Source organism: Polyodon spathula, chromosome 12, assembly GCF_017654505.1.
Source record: "Polyodon spathula isolate WHYD16114869_AA chromosome 12, ASM1765450v1, whole genome shotgun sequence".
NCBI classification, from domain to species: domain Eukaryota; kingdom Metazoa; phylum Chordata; class Actinopteri; order Acipenseriformes; family Polyodontidae; genus Polyodon; species Polyodon spathula.
Window position 1 is genome coordinate 7866474 of NC_054545.1, and position 13414 is coordinate 7879887.

A 13414-nucleotide genomic window follows, 5' to 3' on the forward strand; every position below is an offset into this window, starting at 1 on the left:
TATATGTCAAATCAATGGCAATTAGATTAATTTAGATTAACTTTTATACGAGGGAAAACAGACCTAATGTCAGAATACAAACCCTTTTAAAAAGGGTTTCTTACACATATTCTCCAGCTTTCAATAACAACAATAACAACGACTTCTTTTTTTTTTGCAGGCTGTATCGAAGTGGAGTTCATTTTTGTGACACTTTAGTATTTTTTACATGCTAAGCAAACTTTATGCAAGGTAATGGTTTACAAGTAATTATGCTGTATTGATGACGATGACGCGCCCACCCGCTGCTGTAATGTTGAAATAAGCTTGTTTCCCGCCCTGTTGGTGTTGTAGTGGGAGGAGACTTCGCTTTTCCTGCAGTGAAGAAGTAAGAAAGAAGTGAGGACTGTCTGCGTGGCGGAGGAATACACTGTTATATAGCTACAGACTGAACGCTAACACACCTACAGTACGCTGTGGAGGTCTTGGTGCCAACGTGTGCAAGCTGTATATATTAGTCCTGTTTAGCAATCGGCACAAGAACAGTCAAACATGGTATGTATCGATTAAATCTGAAAATAATTCCGATGTTATCAAGTGATAAGGTATTGCATGTAATCAAGAAATTGCATACGGGTTTAAAACTATTACTGGTACTCCCATACTGTACAGTCAGTACCCGTTGACTGTGATTTTACGACGGATGTCAATGCGTTTTATCGCAAGGGGAGTGTATGCTTTTCCACATTCTTTTGTATTCTGCTAGAGGTGGATTGTTACTTTTTGATCATTCAGTGGCGACCGTCGTTTTGAATTTACTGTATTTTGTAAGAAGATATATGTAAAAAAACAAATCCGTTAGATGATCGAAATGCGTACCGTTCATGCATTGCTAGAAATAAAATACATTTTACAGATGGACAGAACAGGGCGGATATGTGCAGTGCGCAAGTTTCAGAAAAAGTCTTTTTTGGGTGCGTTTTTAACTGGTTTTAATAAAGATGAATGAAAAAGATAGAACGGTCTGATTGACCAAACCAAGCAGGACAGCGTGTTTCGTCTGTGAGCATCACACACTTAACCAGCATGCCGCTCTATATTCTCATCCGTCTAGTAGGGTTTTAAAGATATTTTGAAATATTTTAAGTAGTTTCTGGCCGGGTTCAAGCCACGTTATCTGAAAAGTTGAATAGTTTGCTGTATTGTACCCAGTTCATATAAATAGTAATAGACATGTTAGCTTGGTATGTAATGATGGATAAGTAAAAAAAACGCAAGGCTTTTTATGACTGATGTGAAATGTAAGTTTATTTCACCATTGGAATTTCTGAAAGGACAAAAAGAGTAACCAGTCTTCTCCCCGTAATTAATGGGTGAGGCGGTACAAGGTTTGATTTAAGTGTTGTGTGCCACAGGGCGTTCTTGTAGTTGCTGTGTAGCTGGTAGTGTTTGTGGGTTTTGTTGTTGCCGGGAAGTGTGAGGTTGCTTAGCTGTATTGTGAAATACTGTACCAATTTCTACTGTGCTCCCCAAAGACATATAAAAAAAGAAACCCTTAACACTCTTTGGAAATAATGGATTGCAATCCATAAAGTGAAAACAGAAGTACACACTGCAGACAGATTTTACAGGGTCCATAGGTAACATATCATTTTACTGTTATTAGGCACCATAGGAATGGTTACTTTTACACTTTTTTTTTGTTCTGTTTAATACAGAATTGTTAGCAGGTGTGAGGTTCAACAGCACAGCTCCTTGGATCTAATATTTTTTAATACTTTTTTTTTTTCATAAGCATTTAGCAGCGCAACCCCAGATTACCAGCTACACACAGTATTAGACACAAACCTGATATTCAACAGCAGCCCTGCTATATTTTATTATTCAAAACTTGACAAATAAAGTGAACATTGGAGTGAGGCAGATGTGCAAATAAAAGAACTGGCAGCATTAATCTCCTAATCTTTAGTGCAGCTACCTAGGCAGGCCTAGAGGGGAAGGCAGAGAGGAACACCCTGCTATTGCCTACCAGAGGGAGAGTCCAGCCCTTCCCGTGCCTGCGGTGACATGAGATTCTACTGTATCTGCTTGTGGTTTTGGCTTAATGTGGTGATCTCTTAATGAGATCTTTGGAAGCTACCGTGCATAATGTGTCCTTTTCACTTTCTTTGCAGGCTGACCAACTGACTGAGGAGCAGATTGCTGGTAAGTGAATGTTTATTTACAAGAAGCCTAATTTGAAATGTTAATCAGTATTTACAGATCAGTGACCTTTGGATCTCCTTGGGAACCTGAAGTTAATGATTTCTTAAGACTGGTGGATTATTCCTGTTCTTGTTACAGTCTTACTTGCTTATGTGGCTCGTTTCGTCAGGATCAATGCAGAAAGCACTATGAGGCCTATTTCGCGTTGCAGTCAAAACAGATCTGCTTGGGTTGCATTCTGACTTCATGCATCATTGGTTTATCAGAAACAACTAGTTGTTTATTGATGTCCTTGTTTTTCCTCCCTTTCAGAGTTCAAGGAGGCCTTCTCCTTATTCGACAAGGACGGCGATGGCACCATCACGACTAAAGAGCTGGGCACCGTCATGAGGTCACTGGGTCAGAACCCAACAGAGGCAGAGTTGCAGGACATGATCAACGAAGTGGACGCAGATGGTAGGTTTGTGTTGAAATAGAGGGTGGAAAGCCAGCCATGCTGAATCACTTCAATACTGAAGTTCACTTTCCTGACTTTCAGTTTTGTTTACTGCGAGTCACTCCAGTGGAATCTGGTCAGGCCACTAGTGGAATGTTTTTGCCTTACTTATTTTTTGCTCAACACTATCCCATGATATGGAACATTAAGAATTTCCTGGCTGGTGAGGACTCCTTGATTTGGGACGAACTACGATTTTTAAATGTTTTTTTTATATATATGAATCTGGATAGTTGCCCAGGTCTTATAGTGACTAAGTGTGTAGACTAATTAAGATAGTAAAACTAAATTGAAAGTGGGAATTGGAATATAATTGAGTGCCTAACTTAATAGTTATTTAAAGAGCGGGTCACGCTTTATTTTAAGGGTCATCTTTTTTTTAGTTTATTAACTGTTAACAAACATTGTTAATTTTTAGCTAAGGGTTAGGTTTATGATTAGGGTTAGTAAAAACCTGATTTAATTTGCTAAACATTACTACAGTAACAATTTGAACCGATTTTCAAGCATATGATCGACTGGGTATTGGTCATCCATAGCGCTCTGGTGTTTGATTGGTCGTCCATAGCGCTCTGGTGTTTGATTGGTCATCCGTAGGGCTCTGGTGTTTGATTGGTCATCCATAGGCTCTGGTGTGTGATTGTATTGCTAGAGTAGTTTCTTGAATCTTAAACGTAAAAAAAGTTGTCTGTATCAAAATTACAGTAGCTTGATTTCAGTGGTCCTTTTTGAAACCATGATAATTTCGCCATATAGCCTCACGCTGTGAGTTTTGGACTAGTTCCTTATTGTGGTATGAAGGAGTGATTTGCTTGTTCACCAGGCGATGGGAACACAGAATTACAACTTGGGGACTAAAAGGGTGTGTGAAAACAGTATCCGCCACAGGCAACCTTTTAATGAGAATTAAGCAGACTTGTTGGGTAAGGGTTATTTGTAAAGCTTAACAGTAGAGAACTGATGCTGCAGATATATTAAAAAACATACCTTCTCTCCTACCCTCAATCCTAGTGGTGTAAAAACAGCTTTATACCTTCTGTATTTAAAAGCTGTGGGGTAGAGCACATTCAACCATTTTCAAACCAGTTTACCATTACTTCGGAATGACTGATTTTGTAGCACAAATAACTTTCAGGTTCTCGCACACTAACTTGATATTTTACTTGTGACACAGGTCTACTTTTCAAGCTTGTATTTACTGACATAAAAGGCCTTTTTTTGCTAGAACAATTGCCTTACTGTAGATCTTCAGTCAGTGTTGATTTTAGCTTTACTGGGATTTATTGCCCCTTGGAATTAGACTAGAACCACAAACAAAAACCTAACAAAGAGAAAAAACCTGGGCTAGAATCCAAAAGCTTCAGATTTCATTAGGATCTTGCTGAAAATCACAGTGTTAAATTGTTAGCTTTGAGTTTGTGGAAGGACTTGATACCTAATACAGACAGAGGTTGGCATGTGAACAGAAATCCACAACAAACGAGGGTGCTATTCCAGGATTGTCAAGTGACATTCCATGAGCCTTAAACTGGTAGGATTTTGGTTTTGGAAGTTAGGATTATATCTAGACACATCTTTACATATGTCGAGATAACCTTGTATCCATTTTTAATGAAATTTGGTTTGGGCATTTCTTTGAGGGTGACAAAGATTAATAAGGAGAAGCCTGCCTACCTTCAAGTACAGTAAACATAAACTTTGAAATTATAGATAGAGAACCGCCTTCTGTATCCAACTGTGGTTGACTTTCTTTTACTGCATGTTATTGAGAGAAATGGAACCTGTCTGTCCACATGTTGCATTTTTACATGTACATACATTGAGTGCAGGTCTAGGTTTTCCACTTTTTCTTGGTGTGTGTGTGTGTGGCTAACATAATCTAAGTGGGTTTAGAGAGGGTTACTTCAATCTACTAGGTTATAAGTAGTGTATAGGGTAGTATGTGGCACTCATTTCTCACCTGGTATGATGTCATCTGCACGTGACCTGCCTCACATTCAGTTTAAAAGTTCATTTAACTACATCAAAAGCTTGTCTTTGTTTCTGCCTTGTTAGGTAACCTAATTGAAAATGCATGGCAGTATAAGTAGGTGTTTAAGAGTGGGTTTTGAGTATGGAAATGAGTTGTGTTGCAGCTCTGCAAAAAGCTGATAGGATACAAGTGTTCCTCTGTACAGATCTGTTACACAAAGCACTGCAGATGTTCATTCATATTAAAATTCTGAAGATTATGTTCCGGGGAATATTTACAGAGCACTACAATTAAGATAAGTATAGGATATCTGATGTTCTATATGTATGCAATCCTGAAAATAAACCTCTTTCTTTTGGATATTTCCATTGTGTGTATTTTGAGTAGGTCAAGTTGGGATGCAGTAAGATGATGATTAAAGCTAAAATAAGACCGGGTGCATTGCTGGTAGATATCAGGGTTTCAATGGATGTGTTTGACTTGCTAATAAGGTTCTTGTTTTTGGTTCAAGGTAACGGAACAATTGACTTCCCTGAATTCTTGACCATGATGGCCAGGAAAATGAAAGACACAGACAGTGAAGAGGAGATTCGTGAAGCCTTCCGGGTGTTTGACAAGGTGCATACGAAGAAAAAACAAAACATTGTTTTTATAAGGAACAGTGTTTTTATATTTAATAAACTAGCTTTCAGTCCATGATGCAGTTTGCAAACTAAATCATTTCAGATGTGCGTGCTGCTGTAATCTGTGCACAGCCAGATCTGCATCTGCAAACAAGATCACATGTTTTGTCTCTTTCAGGATGGTAATGGTTACATTAGTGCAGCCGAATTGCGTCACGTCATGACAAACCTAGGAGAAAAATTAACAGACGAAGAAGTAGATGAAATGATCAGAGAAGCAGATATTGACGGAGATGGCCAAGTCAATTATGAAGGTACATTTTTATTAGGATATCTTTTCAAACAGTCAGGCTGAAGTGTGCTCGGTGCACCTTTTGCTAATGATGTTTCCGTGATACAGATATTTGTTTGATTTGGTATTGTAATGTCTGCACTAACAATTTACAAGACCTATGTGATTTTAAAGCACAAAACAGATCACAGAATTTGAATGATTTTTTTTTTTTGTTGTTTTTAATTTATGGGTAATGTGTTTGTTATACATTTCATTGGTACTTGCTTGCTCTTTATTTTATTTATGAAATGCTTTATATATATATATATATATATCTGCACATACATATACGCACATATATACACACACACGTGGAAGGAAAACTATTACATTAAGCTTAAACAATCTGAGACAGACACAGCTCTGCTGCAAACAAAATACTAATAAAGTGCTTACAATAATTCCATATTTTTTTCTAGTTTTATTTGGGATTACAATCCTATTTGATTTGTATTGTCTAATTGGCCAGATATTTAACTGAAGATCTACATCAGATGTCTGTAATGGGGGAAATCCATGTGTAACATGTTTTAAAATGGCTAAGCATGGCTCATAGCTAGTTTGTCATGGTTATCAAAATCCAGTATTTTATAACTTAGTACAGCTAATGTGTTGATGTCCTGTGATGTAGCTGTTATATTTCCCCTATCATATTTACACCTGCAATATTTTCCAATATGTACAGATAAATGTGTACATTTATAGAAAAAACACAATCATATAAAGATATATAAAATCAATGTTGTGGGGTTATTGCAAGTGCATAATACCACAAGCCACTTAATTTCTTCTCCCTTTGACTAAAGTGACTTGTATGGGAAAAAAAACTCTGCATCAAGGAATCCTATTATTTTTGTTAATGAAATAGTATGTAAAGTTTGTACTTTTTTTTTTCTCTGTTTACAGAATTTGTACAAATGATGACTGCAAAATGAAGCCCTCCTGACCTTCCCCTGTCCCTCTTAGAAGAAAAATCTGTTGAATCTTTTACTTACCTCTTGCAAAAATGTTCATTTATTCATACTGTTTCTGTATAGAAAACATTATTGAATGTTGGAAAAAAAAAAAAGAAAAAAATCTTTTCTCCAAAAAAAAGAAAAAAAAAAAAAAACTGCATGTAATGATTGGTGGTCTTGTCCCCAGAAATCAGTAAAACATCAAATACAAATTTCTATACTACCTTAACAAAAACTATATTAAAAAAAAAAACAAAGCACTTGGTGAACTCTGCAGTTCAATATGCTAGGAATACTGTTTGGGCTGGCCATTTTTTTCATGCATGCAGCTTGAGAGTTGAGCACAGTCCTGACGTTTTAAAACATGTGCTAATTCCACTCAATGTTGTATTGTGGGTATAGTACAAGTTGTATTTGGTTTACCTGAGAATGAAATGCAAACAGAAAAGAAACAAAAGGCTGTAATAATATTGTCAATATTCCAAAAGTGGAATGGGAATTTTCAGCGTGCGCAAAACAATAAAGAAATAATGAAAGAACAATATGGATGGCATGTCGGTATTTCAAAATTGTTCCCATGTCCTGCAGTGCACTATAGTGAAAAGAGGTGCCCAGCTGTGACCATATATATATATATATATATATATGAGCATGTACGTTTGTGTTTGTTACTTCTGATGAAATGAAAATATTTGGATTCTTCTGAATCCAGCCGGGGATGGTTAGGTTTGATGGCAAAACACTTAATACATGCCTTCTACAAATGTACAACCAAATTAACAAGGTGTCTCTATATAGTCCCCAAGTGATTAAGCCTTGCAAGCAAACCTGGAACTTAGAAAGGCAGTAATGTTGGTAAACACACCAACAGGCAGGTGTATTTTGCATGAGTGGATGGCCATGAATATCTAAACCCAGCAGTAACAAGCGAGGGGGAAAAATGCTCTTTTGAAACAGATTTTAGAAACTTAAGTAAATGTCATTGAAATGTATTTCAAGTTTTACGTAATCTGTTATTTTTCTGTCTGCCTACAATAATGTTCTAACCTCTACGAAATAAAAAAAAAAAATTTCAGTCAAAAACAAATGAATGGATAATGTAATATGACTAGGCCTACCACCAACTGTTGAAATCCAGCTCTTATCACCTATATCTTAACATATATAGAATATGTCTAGATAAAGAAGGCATTTTATACACCAAACAGTTCTGTTTTGGATGCTTAACTGCTGTCTTGGCCATATATTCAGCATGTGGTTAATGGAGTAATATTTAGACCAAAACTTTGAGGAAAATGGGATGTCCATGATGTTAGGAGTTCTTCAACTAGTGTACAGGCCCCACCCTGACTGGAAACTGTCTTAATTTGACTCTTGAAAGAATATAAAAATTTAGTTTTGTTTCTACACATGCTCAGCCAGGTCGAAATGTTAGGAGTGTCTGGTTCTGTCCAGGGCCCCAGTATGATCCTTTCATGGGAACACTAAACCTTGATCTGTACAATATTCACAAATCATGTCCACTAATGATGTTACACACCAGTGTAGAGTGTGGGGGCGAGTCTATCACAGGCTTGTGATGATGCTACTAACCCACGCCTGCTGGCAGCTTTGGCTAGAGCAGGGACGGCATGCTTTTGTTGAGAGCTGTGTGGTTGGCGTTCTTTATGCCTAAATCTCAGTCAAGTACAGCTAGATGTTTATTGAATAAAAAAACGGACAATTAAACCTGCGTGATGAACATTTGTCAACATTTTTGCATTCACTTTTGCCTTTGGTGTGCTTTGTGGCAATTACATTATCTGTAATTATTCTGTTAAGGTCGCTGTGTTGGACTGAAACTGGAGACTTGATGAAATAATTAGAGATTTCAATACAGAATCTGAAGAGATGGCTGACCACATGAATAAAATGTCACCAACAGGATACAATAGGAGGCTATAATAGCATTTGACTTTGTGTTGAAAGAAATAAAGGCATGCTGATACAGTACACATAGAGTATGCTAAAAGGCTTTAGATACAATAAGTTCAGTATACATTTTAATTTACCACAGAAAAAGAGTGGTAACAATACCCAAACTTCTTAAAACAGTCTACAAGGTTGTCTCAGTTTTTTTTTTTTTTTTCCTAAACTCTTTATAGGATAAAACCAATCATAAACATCAACTGGCAGTCTTTCACAATTTCTTCAATGTAGACCGTATTAACTACAATTGAGTATTTATACAGTACTGTAGTTATGGACAACAAAAGTCAACACATTGAGATTTGGTGCAGTCATGTTAAACAACAACAGAAAAATAATTTGTGTTTTGTTTCCGTAAGTGTTCATGGAGGATGGGGGAGGCGGGTGCCATGCAGAAATAATCAACAGCTCAATACAATTTAGGCCATTTTAAAATATGCAATCCACTGCTTTTTTAGATTTTTCTCCTCTGTTGTACACTCTGATCAACGTCCACGCCACCTCCTCCTATTTTGTAAGACATTTAATTTTGGCACAGTAATCCAGGGTGATTTTAACAGACACAAGCAGTTTACTAACTCCCACAGAGCTGGGAACGCAGCTTGTTCTTGTAAAAGGAACTCTTGGTTTGTAATTGTGCAAGACAGCTTCTCCTGACTGCGTGTATCTGTTCATCACACACTGCTGCATATTAATGTGTTCTGCATTTGTTTGGTTGAGTGTATTAAAGATTAATCTCTAATGACAGAGGCACTTTGTGCATGATTTTCAAAGAAAGCTTGGTAAGGCAAGTATGACTTTATCCATTCAATATTCACAGGCCACTTACAGAAGCAGCTTTGTGCTGCTAAAAATCTCCAGCAATGCACCTGCTTCTCCAGGTGAGACATTTGAATTATTAATGCAGCTTCTCCCAGTATCATGTTGCTCTGGTGGAAATTTGTAATTTGAGCTTTTTTAAATTTGAATCCTCAATAAATGGCAACTTGGTTAAAAAGGGTCAGATTTTATATATATATATATATATATATATATATATATATATATATATATATATATATATATATATATATATATATGTGTGTGTGTGAAGGGCTCAGAATATAATATAATTACAAGACTATAGGATTACAAAGTCCGTATTACTGTTATCCAGATTACAAGTTTTGAAAAAGAGGTCTCAGCTGACTAATAAATGGTAAATTGATTGGATAACCCAAACACTGAGTTCAGGTTTTCAGGAAGCCTTATTGATCAAAGCTTTGCAAACTGTGTGCCCAATTTATCTAGTTACCTTCATTAGAATAACCCCAGCAGAAAAGGGCTTCTTCAAACTGTCAAGTACTGTACACTTGTTCTGCAAGACAGATTCCCTGCCAATCCTAAATAAGGCAAGTGTCAATATCTCAACTCGACCCAGATTTATGATGTTTTATAACCATAATATAATCCTTTCAATTGCATCACACTTTAGGGTATGGAGGACTCTAAAATGTGCAAGGCTGAGCATGGCTGCTTAGGAAAAGAATGAGATTGCTGTTTTTAAAAATATTCTCAGAAAGAAATCATTGGAAGACATATGAGAATATTAAGCTGAGAATGTTACTGAGTGAGTAAACTATGACCCTTGTAAATTCAGATTTCTTTGGGGTCAATTTATACCACACCAGGATAAGCCACAGCTGTTTATAGCACCAGGGTATTCAACTGGATTGCATTACCCCCTTATTTTCATAGGTAGTCATGAGATAACTATTGAATGGGTGGCTGATGTAATCCTGTCTTAATATCCACAGCTATTGACTGTGGTTTATCCTTGCATAGTACAGATTGATGAACAACCATATAGCTGAATAGATAAATTAAATTCTTAATAAAATAATAATTCAGACTCGAAGATATACCGGTAAGATATGGATAGGCCCCACACACAGTTTAACACAAATCTAGTTATAATACTGCTGAGCATAGCCGACATGTCGCAATCCCGTGTGCCAGTTGCCTCTCCTCTATCGTAGTGGGTACAATTTTGCACATCAAGTTTTCTCCTTGTGAGTGACAGATAGATCAGCTCCAGAGGGTTAAATTAGACTCTGCATAAATATTTCAAACGTAAATGAAGCACAGCACGCCAGCCACAGTAAGGGGATAGCAGTTCATTAGGCCTTTTCAGTTGAGGGAAGTTGCTGATCTGTAGCAGTCATGAATCAGAGTGGCTATTGTGTACTGTATTACATCATATCCCAGCATGAAAAGCCTGTTATTGGTAAAAATAATACCACCCACATATAAATATATACTATAGATAGACCTGTATTGGGTTCCTTGTGTTACAGGTTTTACAACCCCACCTATCCCATAATTTGAGCATACGTGGTCATACACTGGCAACAAAGAAATGTAATTTATACTGTACTGTGATATGATAAGATAGTTAGTAAATATAATAATTCACTAACCTACATCATATTTTATTAGCACACCAGCAATCAATATTGTAGCATTTCCCATTTTCAGCTGGTGATTTCATGTATATGTACCACCCCTGGATAACTTTTTTTTCCCACAGTGGTAATAATGAACTGTATATTGAATAGCGCTGTAAAATAATGCAACTGCTACTGTTCAGTACAGTAAATTGTGTATAAAATAGACAACATTTGAAACTGCTTTTGTCTTGCTTACTTATACCTTTGTTTATAGTTTGTAGTTAACATTTTAAGTGTACTACAGATTTCGCTTGCTGTACCATGCACTCGCTGTAGGTGCTCCTGCTGTCCTCTGTCTGGTGTGTGGCAGACTGGCAGAGAAGAGATTGAGTTAACAGTGCATGTTTTTACAACCTGATGTTGTTTTTAGCTTTAATCTGCCAGCGCGATCAGCAGCATGCTCCCTGCTACACAGAAACTGCTAATCAGGCTGGGCTGCGGCAGTGTACTGCAGTTAGCACCACCCTTCATAGCAGCCACCTCACACCCCCACTCCCTTTCTGTCTGTCTGCACTGTGGAGGTGTGCTGACAGCCAGACTACGGAAGAACCTGGAGATGACAGCCCCAGTGCACAGCAGTCTTGTCTGCATTGCAGGGCATTGAAACTGGAGCATCAGGAGCTCCCTGATGGAGATCTACTGTAGGTTTTTTTTTTTTTTTTTTTTGACAGGCAGGTGAAATCTCATGCAAGTGCACCAGTCAATGGGATCAATTGGCAGGGGGCGTTTTTTCACACCTTAACCAGTATTGGAAACCAAAAGACAAAAACAAAAAACAAAAGCTCAGCATGTTTCCTCATTCCAGAAGGGGCAAAGTCATTACTACCCTGTAAGAAAGAATACTTCCCAAATGACGATAGGTGCCCAAAATACAAAGATGGTACTGGACATCTGACAAAAGTACTGTATAACGTTTTTGTTTTTTACTGGCTATTTACGCCATGTGTATTCAGTGTCACATCCCTAACTTAACGACTGTCCACATATCAGAATTAGAATGAAACAGAATATTATTTGTATCACTACTGTATCAGCACATTGCATGCAATAATTTAATGCCAGTATTGTGCAACCATAGAGTGCAAGCCATGATTAAAAATCAATTGTCTTACCTCTTATTTGCTTAACAGCATTCTCTCGTCCCTAATTCTGATGTTGAAGATATTTTTGGTTCTTTGTTTTTTTTTTCTTTTATAATAGGATGTACAGAAAGACAACTGTTTATTTCTGTTATCTAATCATTTCCTATGCGGTGAGCCCCTGGAGCAGAGAGGAGGCGGGGCTGGAACAGACTCAAAGTCACGTTGCCACACTAGTAGATGCCTATTGAAAACAGGAAACCAGGAGAAACAGAATCAAATAAACACAGGGGTGCTGTTTAGGGAATCACCCTTTTCTATGTACTCTCATTAAAATTATATCTTAACTAGATGCCTTAGAGAATACAAGCAACTGCACTCAATCTGGGAAACTGCAGGCATATGTAGTTGTTAGATAGTGAATATAAACAGGAGAAGGATGTTGCAAATCCCATAGAGAAATGTCACTTTAAAGGAACACATGGGTTTAGATACATAACAAATCAACTAAATCCCTTACATAACACACTCATTGTGTTAAAGCAATGCAGTAACACTGCTGCACAACTGCTTTAGTAGACATGACTTCATTGTGCAGTGTTTGACAGTTTGAACGACGTCTAAGCAGAATGAAGAAGAGTGACCTCTTTTGGTGCATTTTCTGATTTTCATTTTTACAAGCAGAAATGTGTTTTGTTTTTTTGATGCATGATCTTACCAGTCATTATTGAAATGGATTCTACCTCATCATCCATCTTGGATTTCCGCTCTGTAGAACAGATATCCAAGAGGTACATACAACATATTGCGCAGGTCAGGATTAACACATACTAGTCATCAAGGGGTGGTTCATGTCAATATTAAGATAACCTTGATTATTTTAAAGCTCTTGAGTTGTATGATTGTTATCCTTAGCGATGTATGCTGTTCTGTAATTTACACTTTTGTACGGGTAGATTTGGATTGAAGCAGTAGCTTGTCAAACTTGCTGTTTTCTCTAGAGGGATCAGAAAAATAGGTTTTTCTGGAGAAACAGCTGATGATCCCTCCTTCTCCAAAGCTGGGCACTTTAATCCCTGCTCTCTTAAATAACACTATGCGACTGTACTTCCACTTGCGGTTAAATTTGGAATTATTTGGAAACATTTTTCTCTCCAATTTCTGTCAGTCATTATCAACCCTTTTAGGAAATGGTATTCAGTCTGTTAAGTATGGGCTTACTGCTCTCAGAATCAGTGTTTTAATTTGTTCAAGTAGGGAGGGGATGTTTGAAACATTTTAGGAATGCCTTTTGTACAGTAAATAGTGCTGAA

At 37.2% G+C, this 13414-nt stretch overlaps 1 protein-coding gene across 1 annotated transcript; it reads left to right on the forward strand.

Moving 5' to 3' along the window:
* Window positions 1-410: 410 nt before the first annotated feature.
* Window positions 411-7104, forward strand: LOC121323988 (calmodulin-1). Its single transcript, XM_041265353.1, has 6 exons — window positions 411-534; window positions 2154-2184; window positions 2497-2640; window positions 5164-5270; window positions 5454-5589; window positions 6516-7104. Exons 1-6 carry the CDS (start codon window positions 532-534, stop codon window positions 6542-6544), a joined length of 450 nt encoding a protein of 149 aa, XP_041121287.1. The 5' UTR covers window positions 411-531; the 3' UTR covers window positions 6545-7104.
* Window positions 7105-13414: the final 6310 nt, after the last annotated feature.

What these genes read in the sequence shown, in the direction of transcription:
- LOC121323988 (XM_041265353.1), top strand. An exon ending in CAACGAAGTGGACGCAGATG is followed by an intron (nt 2,641 to 5,163) that starts GTAGGTTTGTGT and finishes TTTTGGTTCAAG; the next exon opens with GTAACGGAACAATTGACTTC. An exon ending in TGGCCAAGTCAATTATGAAG is followed by an intron (nt 5,590 to 6,515) that starts GTACATTTTTAT and finishes CTCTGTTTACAG; the next exon opens with AATTTGTACAAATGATGACT.